The 17,267-nt window shown below is 44.0% G+C and overlaps 1 protein-coding gene across 1 annotated transcript in view; it reads right to left on the bottom strand.

Annotated features, from left to right (window-relative positions):
- LOC121937012 (phospholipid-transporting ATPase ABCA1-like) overlaps positions 1–17,267 on the bottom strand; it is a 41,876-nt gene that overhangs the window by 9,941 nt on the left and 14,668 nt on the right. The window contains exons 19-44 of the mRNA XM_042479794.1: positions 17,038–17,157; positions 16,477–16,648; positions 15,482–15,613; positions 15,205–15,344; positions 14,909–15,046; positions 13,551–13,756; positions 12,214–12,286; positions 11,673–11,875; positions 11,254–11,296; positions 10,724–10,828; positions 10,392–10,409; positions 9,632–9,783; positions 8,733–8,857; positions 8,088–8,186; positions 7,721–7,922; positions 7,480–7,574; positions 7,036–7,068; positions 6,771–6,876; positions 5,371–5,445; positions 5,074–5,243; positions 4,588–4,765; positions 4,000–4,115; positions 3,079–3,223; positions 1,548–1,671; positions 981–1,110; positions 331–451 (exon numbers count right to left, since the gene is read on the bottom strand). Of these exons, the coding sequence (XP_042335728.1) occupies positions 331–451; positions 981–1,110; positions 1,548–1,671; positions 3,079–3,223; positions 4,000–4,115; positions 4,588–4,765; positions 5,074–5,243; positions 5,371–5,445; positions 6,771–6,876; positions 7,036–7,068; positions 7,480–7,574; positions 7,721–7,922; positions 8,088–8,186; positions 8,733–8,857; positions 9,632–9,783; positions 10,392–10,409; positions 10,724–10,828; positions 11,254–11,296; positions 11,673–11,875; positions 12,214–12,286; positions 13,551–13,756; positions 14,909–15,046; positions 15,205–15,344; positions 15,482–15,613; positions 16,477–16,648; positions 17,038–17,157 (3,221 nt within the window). The remainder of the gene's footprint in view (positions 1–330; positions 452–980; positions 1,111–1,547; positions 1,672–3,078; positions 3,224–3,999; positions 4,116–4,587; positions 4,766–5,073; positions 5,244–5,370; positions 5,446–6,770; positions 6,877–7,035; positions 7,069–7,479; positions 7,575–7,720; positions 7,923–8,087; positions 8,187–8,732; positions 8,858–9,631; positions 9,784–10,391; positions 10,410–10,723; positions 10,829–11,253; positions 11,297–11,672; positions 11,876–12,213; positions 12,287–13,550; positions 13,757–14,908; positions 15,047–15,204; positions 15,345–15,481; positions 15,614–16,476; positions 16,649–17,037; positions 17,158–17,267) is intronic.

Raw genomic sequence — 17,267 nt, 5'->3', positions numbered from 1 at the left:
CCAACCTTCCTAATGCCGCGACCCTTTAATACAGTTCCTCATATTGTGGTGACCCCCCAACCATACAATTATTTTTCATCGTTACATGCAAATATGTGTTTTCCAATGGTCTTAGGCGACCCCTGTGAAAGGATCGTTTGACCCCCAAAGGGGTCCTGACCCACAGGTTGGGAACCACTGTTCTAGATGCTTTCCTGTCAAACTGCCTCCATTGGAAAAAGAAGACAAGGATGCCCAAGAGGGACCTGTGCTGTTTCAGGTGGGTCTCCAACCTAAAATCCACCCTAAGCCCATCTCTCCCATGCTTATCATCTGCCCCAGCCTCCTCACCTTGGTGAGATCTTGCAGCACCAAGATATCCCCTCTTGGGGCTCCACTGGTGATCCTCCGCCTTTCTTTGGCGACGTCTTCATCTTCTTTTTCCAACGGAGGAAGTTTGACAGGAAAGAGCCTAGAAGATAAAAAGAGGATGTAGTGAGTTTCTGGGGCGGCCTCAGGAGGAGTTTAGGATCAGATGCAGTGCTGCACATAAGTGTTCCAAGTGGTCCGCAATCTGCAGTGAAGCTTAAACAGGGGAAAGTTGGAAGGGTTCCACCTTAACAAAAATTATCCTAACCTAAAAGATTCCACCTGAACATTAGAAAGAACTTATATATATATATATATATTTCCAGTGTTTTGCATATATCATACAGGCAGCAGTTACCATATAAAGTGGTACACTTATTTCTTCTTGTATAAGATTATCTTCTATTATATCATAATGACACCCCTGAATTTGGATCCCATCTCCAAGATATCTCATTACGTATATGCAAATATTCCAAAACCAGTAACTACTCCAAAATCCAAAACACTTCTGGTCCCGAACATTTCAGATAAGGGAGATTCAGCCTGTACAATCTTCCCACCTTTTCATGAACAGCCATAGAGTTTGGGCTTTATTCCCACAAATTTGCCTACTCAAAACACCGACTCACCGGAGATGGATGAAGAATTTGTATTGCATCAGGATAGTAAAGCAGAAAAAGAAGACACCTTCAATGGCCATTGCAAATATGTTCTTCCCAACCAGTTCCCAGCTTAGCGGAGACACAAACTTTTGGTCACCTGGTGAGGAAAGACGGGTATGTGAATAAAAAGTAGCCCCACCAGGGAAAAAAGTGACAGAACAAGCGTTTTAAAACCAACTTGCCTAAGAACCATTTTACATTATCTTCATTGTACAGTTGGCCCTCCGTTTTCGCAGGGGATCTGTTCCGGACACACACACACCCCGCGAAAACGGAGGCTTGCACATATTCAAGCCCCATAGGTTTGAATGGGGCACCCGCCAGGCACACAGGCCATTGAAAACAGCAGAGATCTCCCCTCCGCGGATATTCAAGGGCGCAGGTCTGAGATTTGCAAGACAAGAGGGGCGACTGTATATTAAAAGTAGATATATTAACAGGGAGATACAAAATGTTTCACACTGGACATGACACGGAAATATTGAAACGGCGAGTATGATAACCTGATGTTTAGCATCTGTAAGGACCACTCACCGAATCGCTCAAAGGCGTCAGCCATGGCTTGGTTTTTGACCATGTCGATCAGTCCGCGGCCGAGACAGAAGTGGGGGAATATGAGAAACACCTTTTTAAGGACGACGTTCACCCTGTTCAATGTCTAGGAAGAGGGAAAAGAGGACATATGCAACCATAGAGGTAGGTTTTCCATTAAGACAAGGCATCCATTTATTTCTTTATCCCCCCCTAACCAAAATGGAATAAGGTTTTATGAGCAAAAATATTCTTAGTAGTTTATATATTTATTTATAATCTCACCTTTCTCCTAAATTCAGGACTTAAAGTGGCTTAGGGAGCACCGAGACTGATTAAAAAGTCTCAAATCATATTAGGAAGTGACAGGAAATATCCTGGGATAAACCAAATGGATCTCCAAAACAAAATTGGATAAAACAGGAACAAAATTGGGGATTTTCTGGGTTTTTAAAAAAATAAATCTGGATATGTTTGTAATTAACAATTAACAGTATATAATACTTAAAAAGGAATTAAACCACCATGTGAAACCAGTTCATATCAATTTTAAAAGGTGGAGGAAAAACACCAACACAGTGTATAGCATCACATGTAAGTGGAGCATCCAGCATTAAGTCTATTGGCCAACCCATTCCTTACTTTAACTGGATGTGTCCATGCTAGATAGATCACTATATGCTGTTCTTAACAGCTGGTTTTTACCACCGATGAAGACGCTAGTCTGGTTTTTAGGTTCTACTTTTTCCATTGATTCTTGTACTTTTATCATTGCCATATGTCCTCCAGAAGTGCAAACATTTTTTGATGCACTCTGAACGCTGGACATCTTTTATAGATATTAGCTGGGATGTACAGTTTTCAGCTTTGTACACATTTTCAATATTTGTATGTTTATTCTGTATTCAAATAGACATTGTATATCATCATTGACTGTCCTCATCTTCAGGCATAGCACACAGCTTTGCATATATACTCTTTCACTTGCCTGTTTGTCAGACAATTATTGCGCATATACTATCTTTTGAATACTCTATGTCAGAGTAGCAAACCTATGGCACGCTTGCCAGAGGTGGCACTCAGAGCCCTCTTTGTGGGCACATGCACCATCACCCCAGCACAGAGTTTGTCAGAGTTCATTACTAGAAAGCCAGAGGCATGCGGCACTTTGCAATAAATAAGTGAGCTTTGGGTTGCAGTTTGGTCACTCAGTCTCTAAAAGGTTTGCCATCACTGCAAATCTAGCTATCCATTTTAACATCCCTAAACCTTTTGCTTTGCCAGACCGAATAAATTAAACACAACAAATAAAAAGACCAAGACTCAAGAAGACCTCTCGGTCCTCCTTCATTTCCTCTCCCAAGCATCTGAAGCTTGCTATCTTCCCTATCTGCAGCTCCTATACCAACATCTCTCTGTTTGTACTTCTCTGCATGGCCTTTTGCAGGTTAATGCACTACCGCTTTTTCCACACCTAGCCAACAATCCTGGCCTTCTTCTACCCCTTAAATGGCAGTAAGGTCCCACGACGCACCTGGTCAGTGAAGAGCTCCAGGACGAAGGTGGCCACGCTCCCGTTGATGCCGATGAAAAGGTTGACGCAGGTCAGGGCCACGTAGGCTGTGCTTGGGATGCTGAAGAAGAAGGAGGCCGGATACATCAGGGGGGTTATGGACCAGCTGGCAAGAGGCGGAAAGGAAAAGTGGATTTTGGCATAGGAAAAGCACACTGTTATTATTATTATTATTACTTATTATGCTTTATTTACAGAGCGCTGCAAATTTACACAGCGCTATACATACAATCAGTTAAAAATAGAGTAAAACAAAACAAAACAAACCTTCCTAAGGCAAACCTTCTACTAAAATAATTTAACAAAATGCATATTAATACATGTTAGCATTAAATAATAAAATATAGCAAGAAAATAAAAATAAAGCTACGATAGCAATCAAGTCTCAAAGAAACGACTGACTTTTCGCTTTAATAACTGACCCTCCTCTTGAACAACTGACTCTCCTCTTTTCTAAATTGCTCCTCTTTAACAACTATCAATTGATTCCCTTCTTTAAAAACCGACTCTCTTCTTTAAAAACCAATTCTCCTCTAAAAACAATTGACTCTCCTCTTCAACAATCAACAACTGATCGATTGTTTAACAACTAACTAACAATTGATTCTCTTCTTTAACAACATAGTTTTTTGTGGGTTTTTCAGGCTATGCAGCCATGCTCTAAAAGAGTATATTCTTGAAGTTTCACCGTCAGGAATAAACACGGCCTCGTTGCCTGAAAAACCCACAAAAAACTATGGATGCCGGCCGTGAAAGCCTTTGACTTCACAACTGATTAACAAATGACTCTCTTCTTTAACAAGTGACTCTCTTCTTCAACAAGTGTCGAACTTCCAACTCCAACCTCGCTTCCACATGCATAATTCAATGCTCTGACCTTACCCATAAAGAAGCAGAAGCAGAATGAGAGATGGTAGGTTGGCCGCAGAAACATATGATTTTTGCTGGAAGCACAGGAAAATCAACACCACCAGAATAGCAGGGACAAGGTAGTTACACTGTGGGAAGAGACTGAGGATGAGCAAATCATTTCAGATAGTGTGAAGCTGAAGGAGACACTTAAAAAATGGAAGCCCTGGTCTTGAACATGGAATCTCTCTCAAATTCTCCCCGGATTTTTGGAATTTTGAATTCCTATTCAGGAAAGAAAATGCCCTCATTTTGTTCCAGGTAGATACACCGTTTAATTCAGAAAAACAGAGGTACAGTGGGCCCTTCCCCCTGCGTAAGGGGAATTCCACATATGCCCGCACCCCATTGGAAACAATGGGGTGCATGCTTGCAGTGCAGCACAGTGCGCGCAGCACGGGCATGTGCCATTTGCCCAATTGCAGTGCGGCTTCAGCGTAAGCTTGAAGCCGCATATGGTGCACCCGTATATGGCGCAGGTGCACTGTAGTGGGGTGAAGACCAGAGTTAGGAGAAGTGCCAAAAATCTGGATGGGCCCCCTTAACTCTCAGTCTTCTCACCATATCCCAGGCGAAGTTGCCCAGCCAGTAAACAATAGGTTTCATCCCGCTGACGAACTGAAGGTGCTTCGACTTGGTGACCCGTTCCTCGATCAAAAAGAGGACAAAGCTTGCCGGGACGAAGGACATGGCGAACATGACACAGATGGAGACCAACACATCAACGGAAGTGGCCATTCTGACCAGGAGAGACAGAGAGAAGGGATGGAGAGAGAGGCCAAGAGGTTGGATGAAATCGGCGACAATCAGGTCAGAGGAAAACCAGATGATAGTAACAATTAAGGCACTAACGATGGCCATGCATCAAACTTTTTCCAAAGCATTCACTGGACATGATCAACAATAAGACCATAGCGTCATTTCTTTGTTGTTGTTGCTAATTGCCATTAAGTTGCCGTTGACATATGGCGACCCTTTCAATGACTGTATTGGAGAGGTGCCCACCCAACTGAACTACCTCTTAAAGCCAAGCTGGGCATGACTCACATGGCTGCTTGTGACAGCTGCTCTTTGGTCAAGTTGAGCGGGTGATTGATGGCGGTGATGCCATAATGTGAGTGCTCTGCCCCAGCAGGCAGGCTGGCCCGCAGAAGACCGTTGCTTGCCACGTTGACGAAAGAAACCATGGCATGCCAACCTTTGTTGTTGAACCAGACCTGGGCAAACAAAAATAGAAGAAACTGCTTTATACCCCATGCAGTTGAGAAGCATCTCAGCCCTATCGGTCTAGCATCTCTCCCAGCCGAGGGTAGATTTGGACCCCCAGACAAATTCCATGCAAACCTTCAGATTCTGACGCGTTTCCAATCCATCCACAAAGCCTGTCAGGTTACTCAGCAATCTGTCAAGTGAACTCCCCTAAGTGAAATAAAAAGGATAATTTATATATGCGAATTCGAAGGCTTTCATAGCCAGCATCCATGTTTTTTGTGTTTCTTTTGGGTGATGTGGCCATGTTCTAGAAGGGTTTATACCTAACGTTTCGTCAGCATCTGTGGCTGGCATTTTGAAAATGCCAGCCACAGATGCTGGCGAAATGCCAGGAATAAACCCTTCTAGAACATGGCCGCACCGAAAAAAAACCCCACAAAAAGCGATAATTTATATACCCATCATTTGTATCCGTTTAGATAATTTATATCCAGCCTCGTTGGATAGCGTCCAAGGTTCAGCCCTCAAACACCAATAGAGAAACTACTCCCAAGACACATTGACAGCAGATTTTCATAGAATCATAGAATCATAGAGTTGGAAGAGACCACTAGGGCCATCCAGTCCAACCCCCTGCCATGCAGGAAATCCAAATCAAAGCATCCCTGACAGATGGCCATCCAGCCTCTGTTTAAAGACCTCCAAGGAAGGAGACTCTATCACCCTCCGAGGGAGTGCATTCCATTGTCGAACAGCCCTCACTGTCAGGAAGTTCCTCATAATGTTCAGGTGGAATCTCTTTTCCTGCAGCTTGCATCCATTGTTCCGGGTCCTGTTCTCTGGAGCAGCAGAAAACAAGCTTGCTCCCTCCTCAATATGACATCCCTTCAAATATTTAAACAGGGCGATCATATCACCTCTTAACCTTCTTTTCTCCAGGCTAAACATCCCCAGCTCCCTAAGTCGTTCCTCATAGGGCATGGTTTCCAGACCTTTCACCATTTTTGTCGCCCTCCTTTGGACACGCTCCAGTTTCTCAATGTCCTTTCTGAATTGTGGCGCCCAGAACTGGACACAATATTCTAGGTGGGGCCTGACCAGAGCAGAATACAGTGGCACTATTACTTCTCTTGATCTAGACACTATACTTCTATTGAAGTATGAACGCTATTTTATAGCGTTTGAACCAGAAACTTGGGACAATGCTATCTGGAAAATGACATTTTTCTATATGGCATTTTAATATTTTGGGGGACCCCTTATTTTGGGCCTGCTATCCCTGAAGGCATGTCAAGCGAAAGTGTAAAAGATGCTCTTCTTGGTGGTAAGCTCCCAGATGCTGGAAGTCCATGTCAAAGTAGGATAGCCTGGTCTCCACTCTACTGTTCTTCCACCATTGTGGAAAGGCCATGATGATGAAAATGATAGGAGACCTTTGGCAGGCAAGCTGGAATGTTACTGGGGGCAACCTTGCGCATTAGTGATGTCTTGTGTGTATAATTGTGTTTTCACAACCCAAATCCAGGACTCACCTTTGGTACAGCAAAGAGTTGGCGGATTTCCTTCATAGCATTGGCCACCTCCTTGGAAGATGGGAGATCCTCCAACTTGCGCACACCTAAAGACAAGCCACCATACCTTGTAGGGGGCAGAAAGAGACACTTGGGGTCACTAGGAGACTTCCCAATTGGTGAAAAATGTAGAAATTTGGGCTGAGACAGAGTCACAGTGCAATGCTCAAATCACCCTGCCATGGTGGCCCTACACACTTTTCAAGCCAACAGAAAAGAGTCTTACCACTGTTCATTGACCCACTTCTTGTTTCTTAGCCTACAAAAAAAGAGAGAAAGAAAGTGAGCCCCAGCACATGTCAAAATGGAGTCGGTGGCATCTGCAAGAGGGCATATGGAAGTGTCTGGATCTACAAATAACAAACATAAAGTGGATTCTCCTTCCTTGGAGGTCTTTAAACAAAGTTGGATGGTCATCTTTCAGGAGTGCTTTAGCTGTGTATTCCTGTGTGGCAGGGGTTAGGGCTTGAACCACCATGGCTCCATCCTACAGAATCCTACAGCCGTCTTGGGCAGAGAAGGCAAAAGGCCATGTCAAACTCCAGATCCCAGGATCCCACAGAATGGCGCTTTAGCACTTGAAGTAATGTCAAACTACATTATTTTGACAATGTAGATGCACTCAGTGATGATCCCACACATCCCCAGGAAGGAGGCGGCACAGGCTTACTCTTTGCGGATGACTTTGGGATATGTTTTCACTAAGTAGTCAGAGATATTCCGGCCAGTGAGGTTGTGGAGGATGTCCCCAGTGTTCCTTTGCATCTGGAAATAAAGGAGTTGGGATGATAGATCACCCATGGAAGCTTCTACCAGAGCAGATAGGGACGGGTGAGAAAAATAGCACTACTGAGGCACACGATCCACACCGCAGGACTGAGAGAGGTTGGAAATTCATACATTACATTTACCTGAGGTGGAGGCAATCCTCCAGCCGCTTCAGGACAATCTGGCAGCATTTTTCGGGAAGCGCTAGAGCTGCAGACACACTCCGGAGATGGGTTGGCCAAAGTCCAGTTACCCTTCTTGAAAACCTCCATCACCGAGTCTGGGACATCCGGCGTCTCAAAGCTTTGCTCAGTGTGGGAAGCTGGCCGTGGGCACGGATCCTTCCTGAGGCCCTCAAAGGCAAACGAAAGTGGGTTAAAGAATGTGGCTTTTTGAAAAAGTAATAATATATTTTGTTCATTTCAAGAATGCAAGTCTGCCACACTTACCCCCAGCATTATATATATTATATACACACCAGAAAGTAAACAATACTCTGAAAAAACTCACAGTTCTGCTTTATCTTTCATGCACTTGGTACCAAAACCAGGGTCATCCAGAAGAGCTTTTAGCAGATGGGCAGAGCCAGGGTCCCCTGGAGAATCATCACTTTGGAGGAAAGACGGAGAGAAAAGGAGACCTAAGTTGTATGTGCCTTTCAAGTTACCTGTTGATTTATGGCAACCTCATAGGGTTTTCTTAGGGCAAGGAAGACTTAAAAGTGGGTTTGACAGATCCTTCCTCTGAAATATTGCCTACAGCATTCAGTATCTGTTGGTGGTCTCCTATCCAAGTCCCAACCAGGGCTGACTTTGTTTAGCTTCCAAGAGGAGACAGGACCTTGTGCCTTTGGGGATATTTAGGCAGAGTACTAAATTAGAGATTAACATTTCCAGACTAGCAAACTGTGGCTATTTTATCAAAGGCAATGGCTCCTTCCTGAAGTATCCATGCAAAATGGGAGAGTTGGATTCTCAACATTTCGGCAGTTTGCTCCACTCCGACTAAGGAATCGCAGACCAAGTTTGCGGAACTGCTACTCTTTTTGGATTGCCACTTCCAGAATCTCCCCACAAATAGTATGGTCATACTAGCTGGGGGGAACTGTGGGAATCCCAATCCAAAAGGCAAATGTTTCCAAGTTCTGGAGCCTACCTGAAAAAGGTAAACTGAGGTCCGTACATCCAGGGCTCGAGACGCAAAGGTGGATACTTGCCAAATGGCGGGACGATCAGGCTGAAGAAAAGGGCAATGCAAACGAAGACAGCTGGAAGCACAATCTGGAAACACAACCATCCCAAAGGTTGGTACTAGGTTGGGATCTCTTTCAACTTGTCTTTCCTCCCACCCTCAACTCCATTCCCTTGTAAGACCTTTTCATTCAAGTAGGCTTTTGGCTTCTCATTGGTGTGGTAGAAAGAGCTATTAATGGGATTGTGTCGTCATCTTTTCTTACAATATTTTCATTGTGCATTGCAGGTCAAGTCTCTCTTATCTCAAAAGCTTGGGACCAGAACTATTTCGGATTTCAGATTTTCTCAGATTTCGGAATATTTGCATCTACATAATGAGATAACTTGCAGATAGAGCCCAACTCTAAACACGAAATTCACTTATGTTTCATATACACGTTACACACATAACCTGAAGGTGACTTTATCCCCGTACTCTTCATAATTTTGTGCATCAAACTAGGTGTGTACACACTGAACCATCTGAAAGCAAAGAGGCCACTATGTTAACTACTCATGCGGACGATTTTGGAGAATTTTAAGGGATACTCAACTTGTATAACATTACAACCTTGTCAGTCATTTTATTTTAACTTTCATACCAATATTTTTTTTAAATTGCAGCCACTGTTGAACAAATATTGTTTTAAAAAACTGAACCTTTTTTAAAAATTGTTTTTACAAGTTTCATATGAACAATTTTTAAATCTGTACCCTTTCCAAAATGCTTCCAAGCTGCCTTGGATCCTGTGTAAAGTGAAAGGTATAAGGCAGGGGACAAATTAAATAAGTAAATAACTCAATTTAGGCGCTTAATTATACTTGCGCAAAGAATCCCCGTCTGCTCCGCTGCGCATAGAGGAGCCTTTTGGTGAAGAGGGCGCGGAGTTGTTGCCAAATCAGGGACCATCCAGTCAACCGGAAAGAGGTCTGGGGGCTCACGCCACGCAAGAGATCCGTTTCCTTTGCCTCCTCTGCCATCCAAAGGAAGAGAAGGTGATCATAAGCTTTAGGGATCAAGGATAAGCAGAACCAATGCATGGCCCAAAAGTGTCAGGTAGCCAACGTTGGAGCCACAATACAGACCAGAGAGCGGCCGATAGTCAAAGCCAAGCAGAGGTCAAAATAAAAAATATCATTAGGCAGAGGGAAACAATTGCTTAAAACTGGGACCCATTCACACTAGAGTGCTATGATTCCACTTTAGCTGCACAGTTCCATCTTGTGGGATCCAGGGATCTGTAATTTGGCAAAGCAGCAGAGCATTCTGGCTGAGGATTCTGCACTGCAAATCCCAGGATGGAACCGTGACAGTTAAAGTGGAACCATAGTGCTATAATCCTATAGTGTGTATCCCGGATGTAGCTAAGAGGGACACCACCAGGACCACAGATTCGACAGATCAAAGGAAAGAAGAATGCTAGCAATAAAAGGAAATGATCCCAATGGTGCTAAAAGCACTTTGACTATAAATCCTGAATAATAATCTAAAAAAAGGTCTCAGTGGAATTTGGTAAAAGGCAATTTCTGAAACATTGCCTGATGTTGGGTCCAGAGGTCACTCCCACCGTGAACCATTTACCTTTCTTATGTCCTTTGGCTTTGCATAAAGAAGGAAGGAAGGAAGGAAGGAAGGAAAGAAGGAAAGAAGGAAAGAAGGAAAGAAGGAAAGAGAAAGATAAAGTTTGTCAGAAGTTCTCACTGACTTCCACCAAACTTATCACACTTCGCAATGGAGTCTATAGAATGGCGCCTCCCAAGTTCACATTAAATTACAAATCGATGCCAAAGACAGGGTCCCAAAGGACAATCAAGGTTTGGGTGATAGCACCCCCTCTGCCCTGCATGCCCTCTTCCCTGATGATGCTGAAGAAGAGAGTTTGATGCCCAACTTTGCTCGCTTCCTCTACATACCCAATTCGGCATCGGCCACATCCGTCTCTTCGCTCAATGACTTGAGGGTGGAAGTGGAGGTTGGCGTGGCCATCCTAGGCGCTTGAGGGGGCACCTCTGGATCCCCTACCCAATGCAAATGGAGGACGAGGAAGGAAATATTTAGAGATTAAATAGCATGGCAAAGAAACAAAGACTAAGACGAAGCCTGTTGACCGGTGCAAGGGAGAGACAACAATGGCAGTTGAGGATGGGCCCTTTCTCACAAAAATGGTGTGTGGGGAAAGCTACAAATTTGATCAATGGTGAAATGAATTGTAAACTCCCAGCATAGCGAGGAAGGCAGGGAGTTGCAACCAACAACACTGGGCAGTCTGCAGGATTCCCACCTATTTTAGATAGTTGAATCTAGGCTTTGACAAATCCAAAATGAGAGGAAACACCATAGAAAACACTATGAGAGAATGTGACTTGCCCAAGGGTACCCAAACCTATGATCTATGCTATGATCTGAACATTAACAATCTGGGGAGCGATATTCTGAGCATTACCTGTGGCATCCACATTGGTGTCCTCCGCCACTTTCAAGAAGATCTACAAGAAAAGCAAAAAGAAGCTCGAAACAAAAGATCCCCATCCATGATCTGGGCATATCCTAATCTTTCATTCTTCTATTCCAACCGGAGATGGGAGCTGCTATACTGTTTGAAGGTTATGGTGTGGCATGAATCGGACGAACACCATTGCAATCTACTTTTCTGATAGTTGGGAGACTTAGCTATGGACATGTAGCCTCTGTATACCACTTTTGTGGCCTCAGCAGGAGAGAAGAATAAGAAGGCACAGTTGCATTGTCTAAGCCCAGCAACTCATGAAAGGCCATCCATCCATCCATGCCAACTACCATTGCCCTGGCCTACATTCTGAAAGGCTAATCCACCATAACAGCAAAAGCCCATTCGTAGATTACCTCTTCCAAGCTGGTGTCCGAAATCCCATATCCCGAGATGCCAAGTTCAGCCAGGCGTGCATCCAGCTCTTGGAAAAGCTCCCCAAAAGTGCCATCTTTGGCCCCACTGTACGGCAGGACATAGAGAAGCTCTTGCCCGATATCCTCTACCAGTTTAGAACCGGGGACCAACCTCTGGATAAGCAATGTTAGCTGGTGCACATCTGTAGGAAAACAGAAATGGAGAGGCAGAGTGAAATAACAGTCGGAGTCTTTGAAGGTCTTTTAAACCACCCCCCAAAAAGCTCAGGATGAAGCCGCAGCCTCTGCTTAAATCCCTCTAGCAGAGGAAAAACCCAGTATGTCTGCAAACAAGTCCACCAGAAAAACTGAACCTAGGTTAGCCATAACTGGCTTCCCTGTCCATTTTTAGCCAAGTCTGCTCTACCTTCCTAGCAATGCAACCCTTTGGATAACTGAAGATTGTTACTTTCTCTTCTAGTTTTCTTCACTTCTCCAGGCTGAATGTTAAAAGATTTATTCAGATTTACATTCTGCTCACCTGGGGCAGTGGCCTCGCTGTTCTGTTCGCTCCCCAGACCTGTATCGCAGCTCATTTCTGAATCGCTACAAGCCTAAAGAGAGGGAAACAAGGGTGAAAAGAAAAAACTACAGTCTGTGCAATTGGAAAGATAGAAGAATTATGTTGAGGAGGACAGAAAAGTTTGCACTGAAGTGTTACAACTGGGCCACAAGGCGCATATGGGTTACTTAAGCTTTTTCCCCTAAGGATGGGCAATTTCAATCGGGTAAACAGCACAAGCGGGAAAAGGGATTTGAAACCAACCTCCCTTGGCACTGCTGACGGTGCTGTTGCAGTTGTACTTAATTATCACTTTGGCTGCTGTTGTTATTCTCATTTCTTCAGGCTATAATGAGATCCTAATGTTTTGGTTCCACAGCATTGGCTGAGGGCTAGATCCAGACTAAAGTCTATGCTTAGCCATGAAGCTTACTGGACCCGCCAAACAGTCTTTCTTCTCTCACTCTCAGCCTCACCTACTTCACAAGGATGTTGTGAGGATAAAAATGGGGAAAGAGGACTATATACATAGTTGTTGTTGTTTTCTTGTTCTTTTAAAATGTTTATTATTTTCCACAAAGCTAGCAGCATAATTATATCATAAATAATCTATCCATCCATCCACCATCTGTCATTCCATCTTTCATTCCATTGTTCCAACCATTCCTGTATCCATCCATTCTTTTACCTATCTATCCATCCATCTGTCCAGCCATCTTTCCATATGTCCATATATCCATCTGTCCATCCACCCTAATTCCATTGGTCCTTCTATCTTTCCATCCATTGTTTCATTATTTCATTTATCATTCCATCTGTGCATTTGTCCATCCACCCATCTGTCCATCTTTCCATACATCCATCATTCCATCTGTCTTTCCATCTATTACTCCTTCATATCATTTATCATTCCATCTATCCATCCATCTGTCCATCTTTCCATCCATCCTTCCATTGTTCAATCTATCTTTCCATAGATTGTTCCACTATTTCATTTTATCATTCCATCCGTCCATCCATCTGTTCATCCATCATTCCATTGTTATATCTATCTTTCCATCCATTGTTCCATCATTTTATTTATCTTTCCATCCGTCCAATAATATTCAATGTTTATTAACAGTCACTCAATTTCTACAATATATTAATATCTTCTATACCAAAATTCCAGTTGATTAACTGGAGGCCAATCTTCATTCCATTCTTGAATATGATTTAAAAACCCGATGCATGTTGTTATGACCTCCCTGGAGGCCAGCTAAGACCAAAATGTAACCCATAAATGAACAGATTCAGATGCAAAGTTCCACATTTACCTTTTCGTTGGCAAGCACCACACCATTCGTGGTGCCGCTGTCAGCTTCTCTTTTCACCAGGGTCAGGTAGTAGCCGGTGCCCAGCTTGGTCTTCAGGAAGAGTGAGGATCCACAACAGCAGAGCCGGCCCTGAGAGATGATGGCCACCCGGTCACCCAGAAGGTCTGCCTCCTCCATGTAGTGGGTGGAGAGGATGACCGTTCGACCTGGCAGGGACAAAGGAGAGCAAAGCTCTTTCAGGAGATGAAAGTCTCTCTCTATGCAACCCTTCCTAAATGCAAGCTGGTTGAAGTCCTTTGTGTATTTGCTATAAAAGCCCTTCCTTCATTTTAGCAACCCTTCTAAATGTCACAATATCATCGAAAGGCACCTGAGACTCTTTGGTTGTGGGTGGCCCCCAATGAAGAATAACCACCCTCTGGGTTGTCTCTTTCTAAGGAGTGGTTTAAAGGTACTTCTTATTATTTTAACTGCCATAACTCCATCCTACACAATCCTGGGATTCGTGGTTTGGTGAGGCTGCAGCACTTTTTGGGAGGAAAGGCTAAAGACTTTGCAAAACTGTACATCCAAGGATTCCATAAGATGTTGCTGCAGCACTTAAAATGGTCCCAAACTGTATTATTTTGGAGTAGATGCACCCCTAGATGATCCAAGGTCTGAACACCAAGCCTTATGATGTATGACTTAGGGAGCTGGATATGTTTAGCTTAGAAAAGCTTAGAGAAGAGACTGAGAGATGACATTTGAGTGCCATCTTTAAATATCTGAAAGGATGTCATGGAGAAGATAGTGCTGGTGTGTTTTCTGTTGCTCCAGAGATTGGACTACCAATCAGTGGATTCAAATGACAAGAAAAGAGAGTCCATCTAAGCATTAGGAAGAATTTCCTGACAGTAAGAGCATTTTGACAGACTACCTTGGAGTGTGGTGGACCTTCTTTGAATGTCTTTAAGCAGAGGTTGGATGGTCAACGGTTGTGCGTCTTCAAGTCAAGACCTTAAGGTGAACCTATCATGGCGTTTTCCAGGGCTGAGAGTATGTGACTCACCCAAGGTTACCCAGTGGGTATCTATGGTCAAATGGAGAATCCAACCCAGGTCTCCAGAATCCTAGTCCTATCCTCAAACACTACACCACATTGGCTTTCGGACTTCTTTCAGGTGTGCTATAAATGCGTTTTCCTCCATGGCAGAGGGTTGGCTTATATAACCCTTGGGGATTCTTCCAACTCTAAGGTTCTCTGAATTTAACTTGTGCAACTGGACTTCTGGGTGTAAAGGAGAAAGGCCACTTCCTGTCCCTCCACAACCCTGTCTCCAAAATGTCTTCCCCACCACATTGTCAGGTGCACTGACCTGCACGGTACTTCAACAGTAATTCCCAGATGCCTCGGCGTGAATAAGGATCAACACCCGCGGTGGGTTCATCCAAAATCACCACCTTGGAGCCCCCCACAAAGGCGATGGCGACTGAGAGCTTGCGCTGCATCCCTCCTAAGATAGGGAAATAATAATAATAATAATAGTTAATGATGGAGGTCAAGAAGAACATGGTTGCCATCTCCTACCACAGAAAGGCCAATGGAAGTTCTCCACTTCCAACAAGAAGCCAATTCTCAACCGGTTCACACAATCCTTGCCCAAAACCTCACCCGATAGACGTTTAGTCTGTTCCCGTCGCTTATGGGGCAGCCCCACATCCTGTATTATCTGCTCCATCTCGCCTTCCACCTGCTGCCCAGAGAGGCCTTTCAGACGCCCATAAAACCAGATGTGCTCTTCTACAGTCAGGCTGTAAATTAAGAAACAAAGCATGGCATCCAACGGGCAAAAATATGGTGCCACTCTCTGCAAATTGGGAACAAAATTAGATGGCTTGAGAAGTGTTGTTCCACGCCACCTTTGAAAAACCTTTCCCCCAGTCCTTACATATCAAAAAGGACGTTGTGTTGAGGGCACATGCCCACAGTCTTCCGGATGGTGTCCATTTCCGAGCAAATGTCCCGTCCCATGATGTACGCTGTGCCTGAACTAGGGGGCAATAGGCCAGTTAAGATAGACCTAGGAAGACAAAGAGAGAGGAACTGTAGAATCTCAGAGCTGGAAGGGGCCACAAAGGCCATCATGTAGGAAAGCACACTCCTGAAAGATGTCTATCCAACCTCTATTGAGATATCTCAAAGGAGAAGATGGAGTTAAAGATACATTTAAAATACTGTCTTGAAATGCTCTCTCTCTTACACACGTGTACATACACAATGACTTCTTTTACATATCTTTAATTACAGTAGTTGGATAACATTAAATGCTATGGGTATATTCTACAGAATCCTAGCATTTGTTTGGAGAGGCACTAGACCTCTCTGGCAGAGAATCCCAAACACCCAACAGCCTCTTTGAAGCCCATTTGGGAGTGAATTGGGACAAAAATAAAATTAATAATAATAATAACAACAAGTCCTGAAACTACAAACCCTGCTTCAGTTAAACAGAAGGGACTGGGGAATCTTTGTCACCACAGTTCAGTGTCCTTGTGTCCCACAGATCCTTTGGGGAACTGGGAAATTTTGAAAGCAAATTAAAAAGTGGGATGACAGAGAATTAATTGGGACTGTCTCTGCCAAACTGGGACAAGTGGAGGGTATGTGAAACAAACCACCCCAGTTACCTTATCCTAAGAGTGAATATGTTGTGGTTTGAGTGTTGGACTAGGACTCTGGGCACCAGGGTTCGAATCCCCACTTGGCCATGGAAATCTTGGTGTGACCTCCGGCAAGCCACCCTCTCTCAGCCTCAGAAGAAAGTAAAAGCAAAGCCAAACCCACTCTGAGCAAATCTTGCCAAGTAAACTCCATAATCAGGAGATATAGTCTTTCAGATAGTCTGGACCAAAGCCATAGAAGGCTTTATAGGTCACAACTTACATAGTGGTGGTCTTCCCAGCACCATTGTGTCCCAAGAAGGATGTGATCTGCCCCTCGTAGAAGTCCAGGCTGAGTCCGTTAACAGCAATTTTGCTGCTGCTGTGGTAAATCTTCACCAGGTTGCGGATGGAGACGCCAACCTTCAGGTGAGATGGAGGCTCTTCCACAATCACTGCCAAAATAGAGACACCATTGACTTAGATGGCCAAATTGTCAGTGGTGCGTGTTCGTAAATTTCCACAAACATGCATGTTGCTATAAAAAGTTGCAGAGGACAGACCTCTGCTGCTATGAGAATACGGATTGGAAGCGACGGCACATGGCAACTATCGGCAAAGGAGCTATTTTGCAGCTTTAATTGTGGTTTAAAAGCTGCATGTGCTAATCTCCTAAGGGAACGGCCTCTGAGATCTCCTGCATGGCCCATCTCCTCTCAGTGGCTCCTCCATCAAAAAAGGAAGCGCAGATGGGTCTCAGCAATGGAAGCACGAAGGTTCAGAAAGGGGAATACAGATGGAGAGAGGCCAAGCAAATATCCAGAGAAAATGAAGCCCAGCTTACCTTCAGCGGAATTGGAAAGATTCATAGGAATGGGATAAGGGGAACCATCGCTGGAGGAATCCCCAAACCAGTAACTCTTTAGGATGGGAAAATTCCAAGGCTTTGGGATCCCATACTGGCCTAGACAAGGAGAAGAGGATTAAATGAAGGTTGTAGAGTTTAACCACCGAACCCGCTTGGATTCATCCATTAAAAGCAGAGTTCCATCACCTACTTTATTAATTTCATCA

The sequence above is a fragment of the Sceloporus undulatus genome, chromosome 7 (genome assembly GCF_019175285.1).
Source record: "Sceloporus undulatus isolate JIND9_A2432 ecotype Alabama chromosome 7, SceUnd_v1.1, whole genome shotgun sequence".
NCBI lineage: Eukaryota > Metazoa > Chordata > Lepidosauria > Squamata > Phrynosomatidae > Sceloporus > Sceloporus undulatus.
This window is presented reverse-complemented; position numbering and strand designations above follow the sequence as displayed.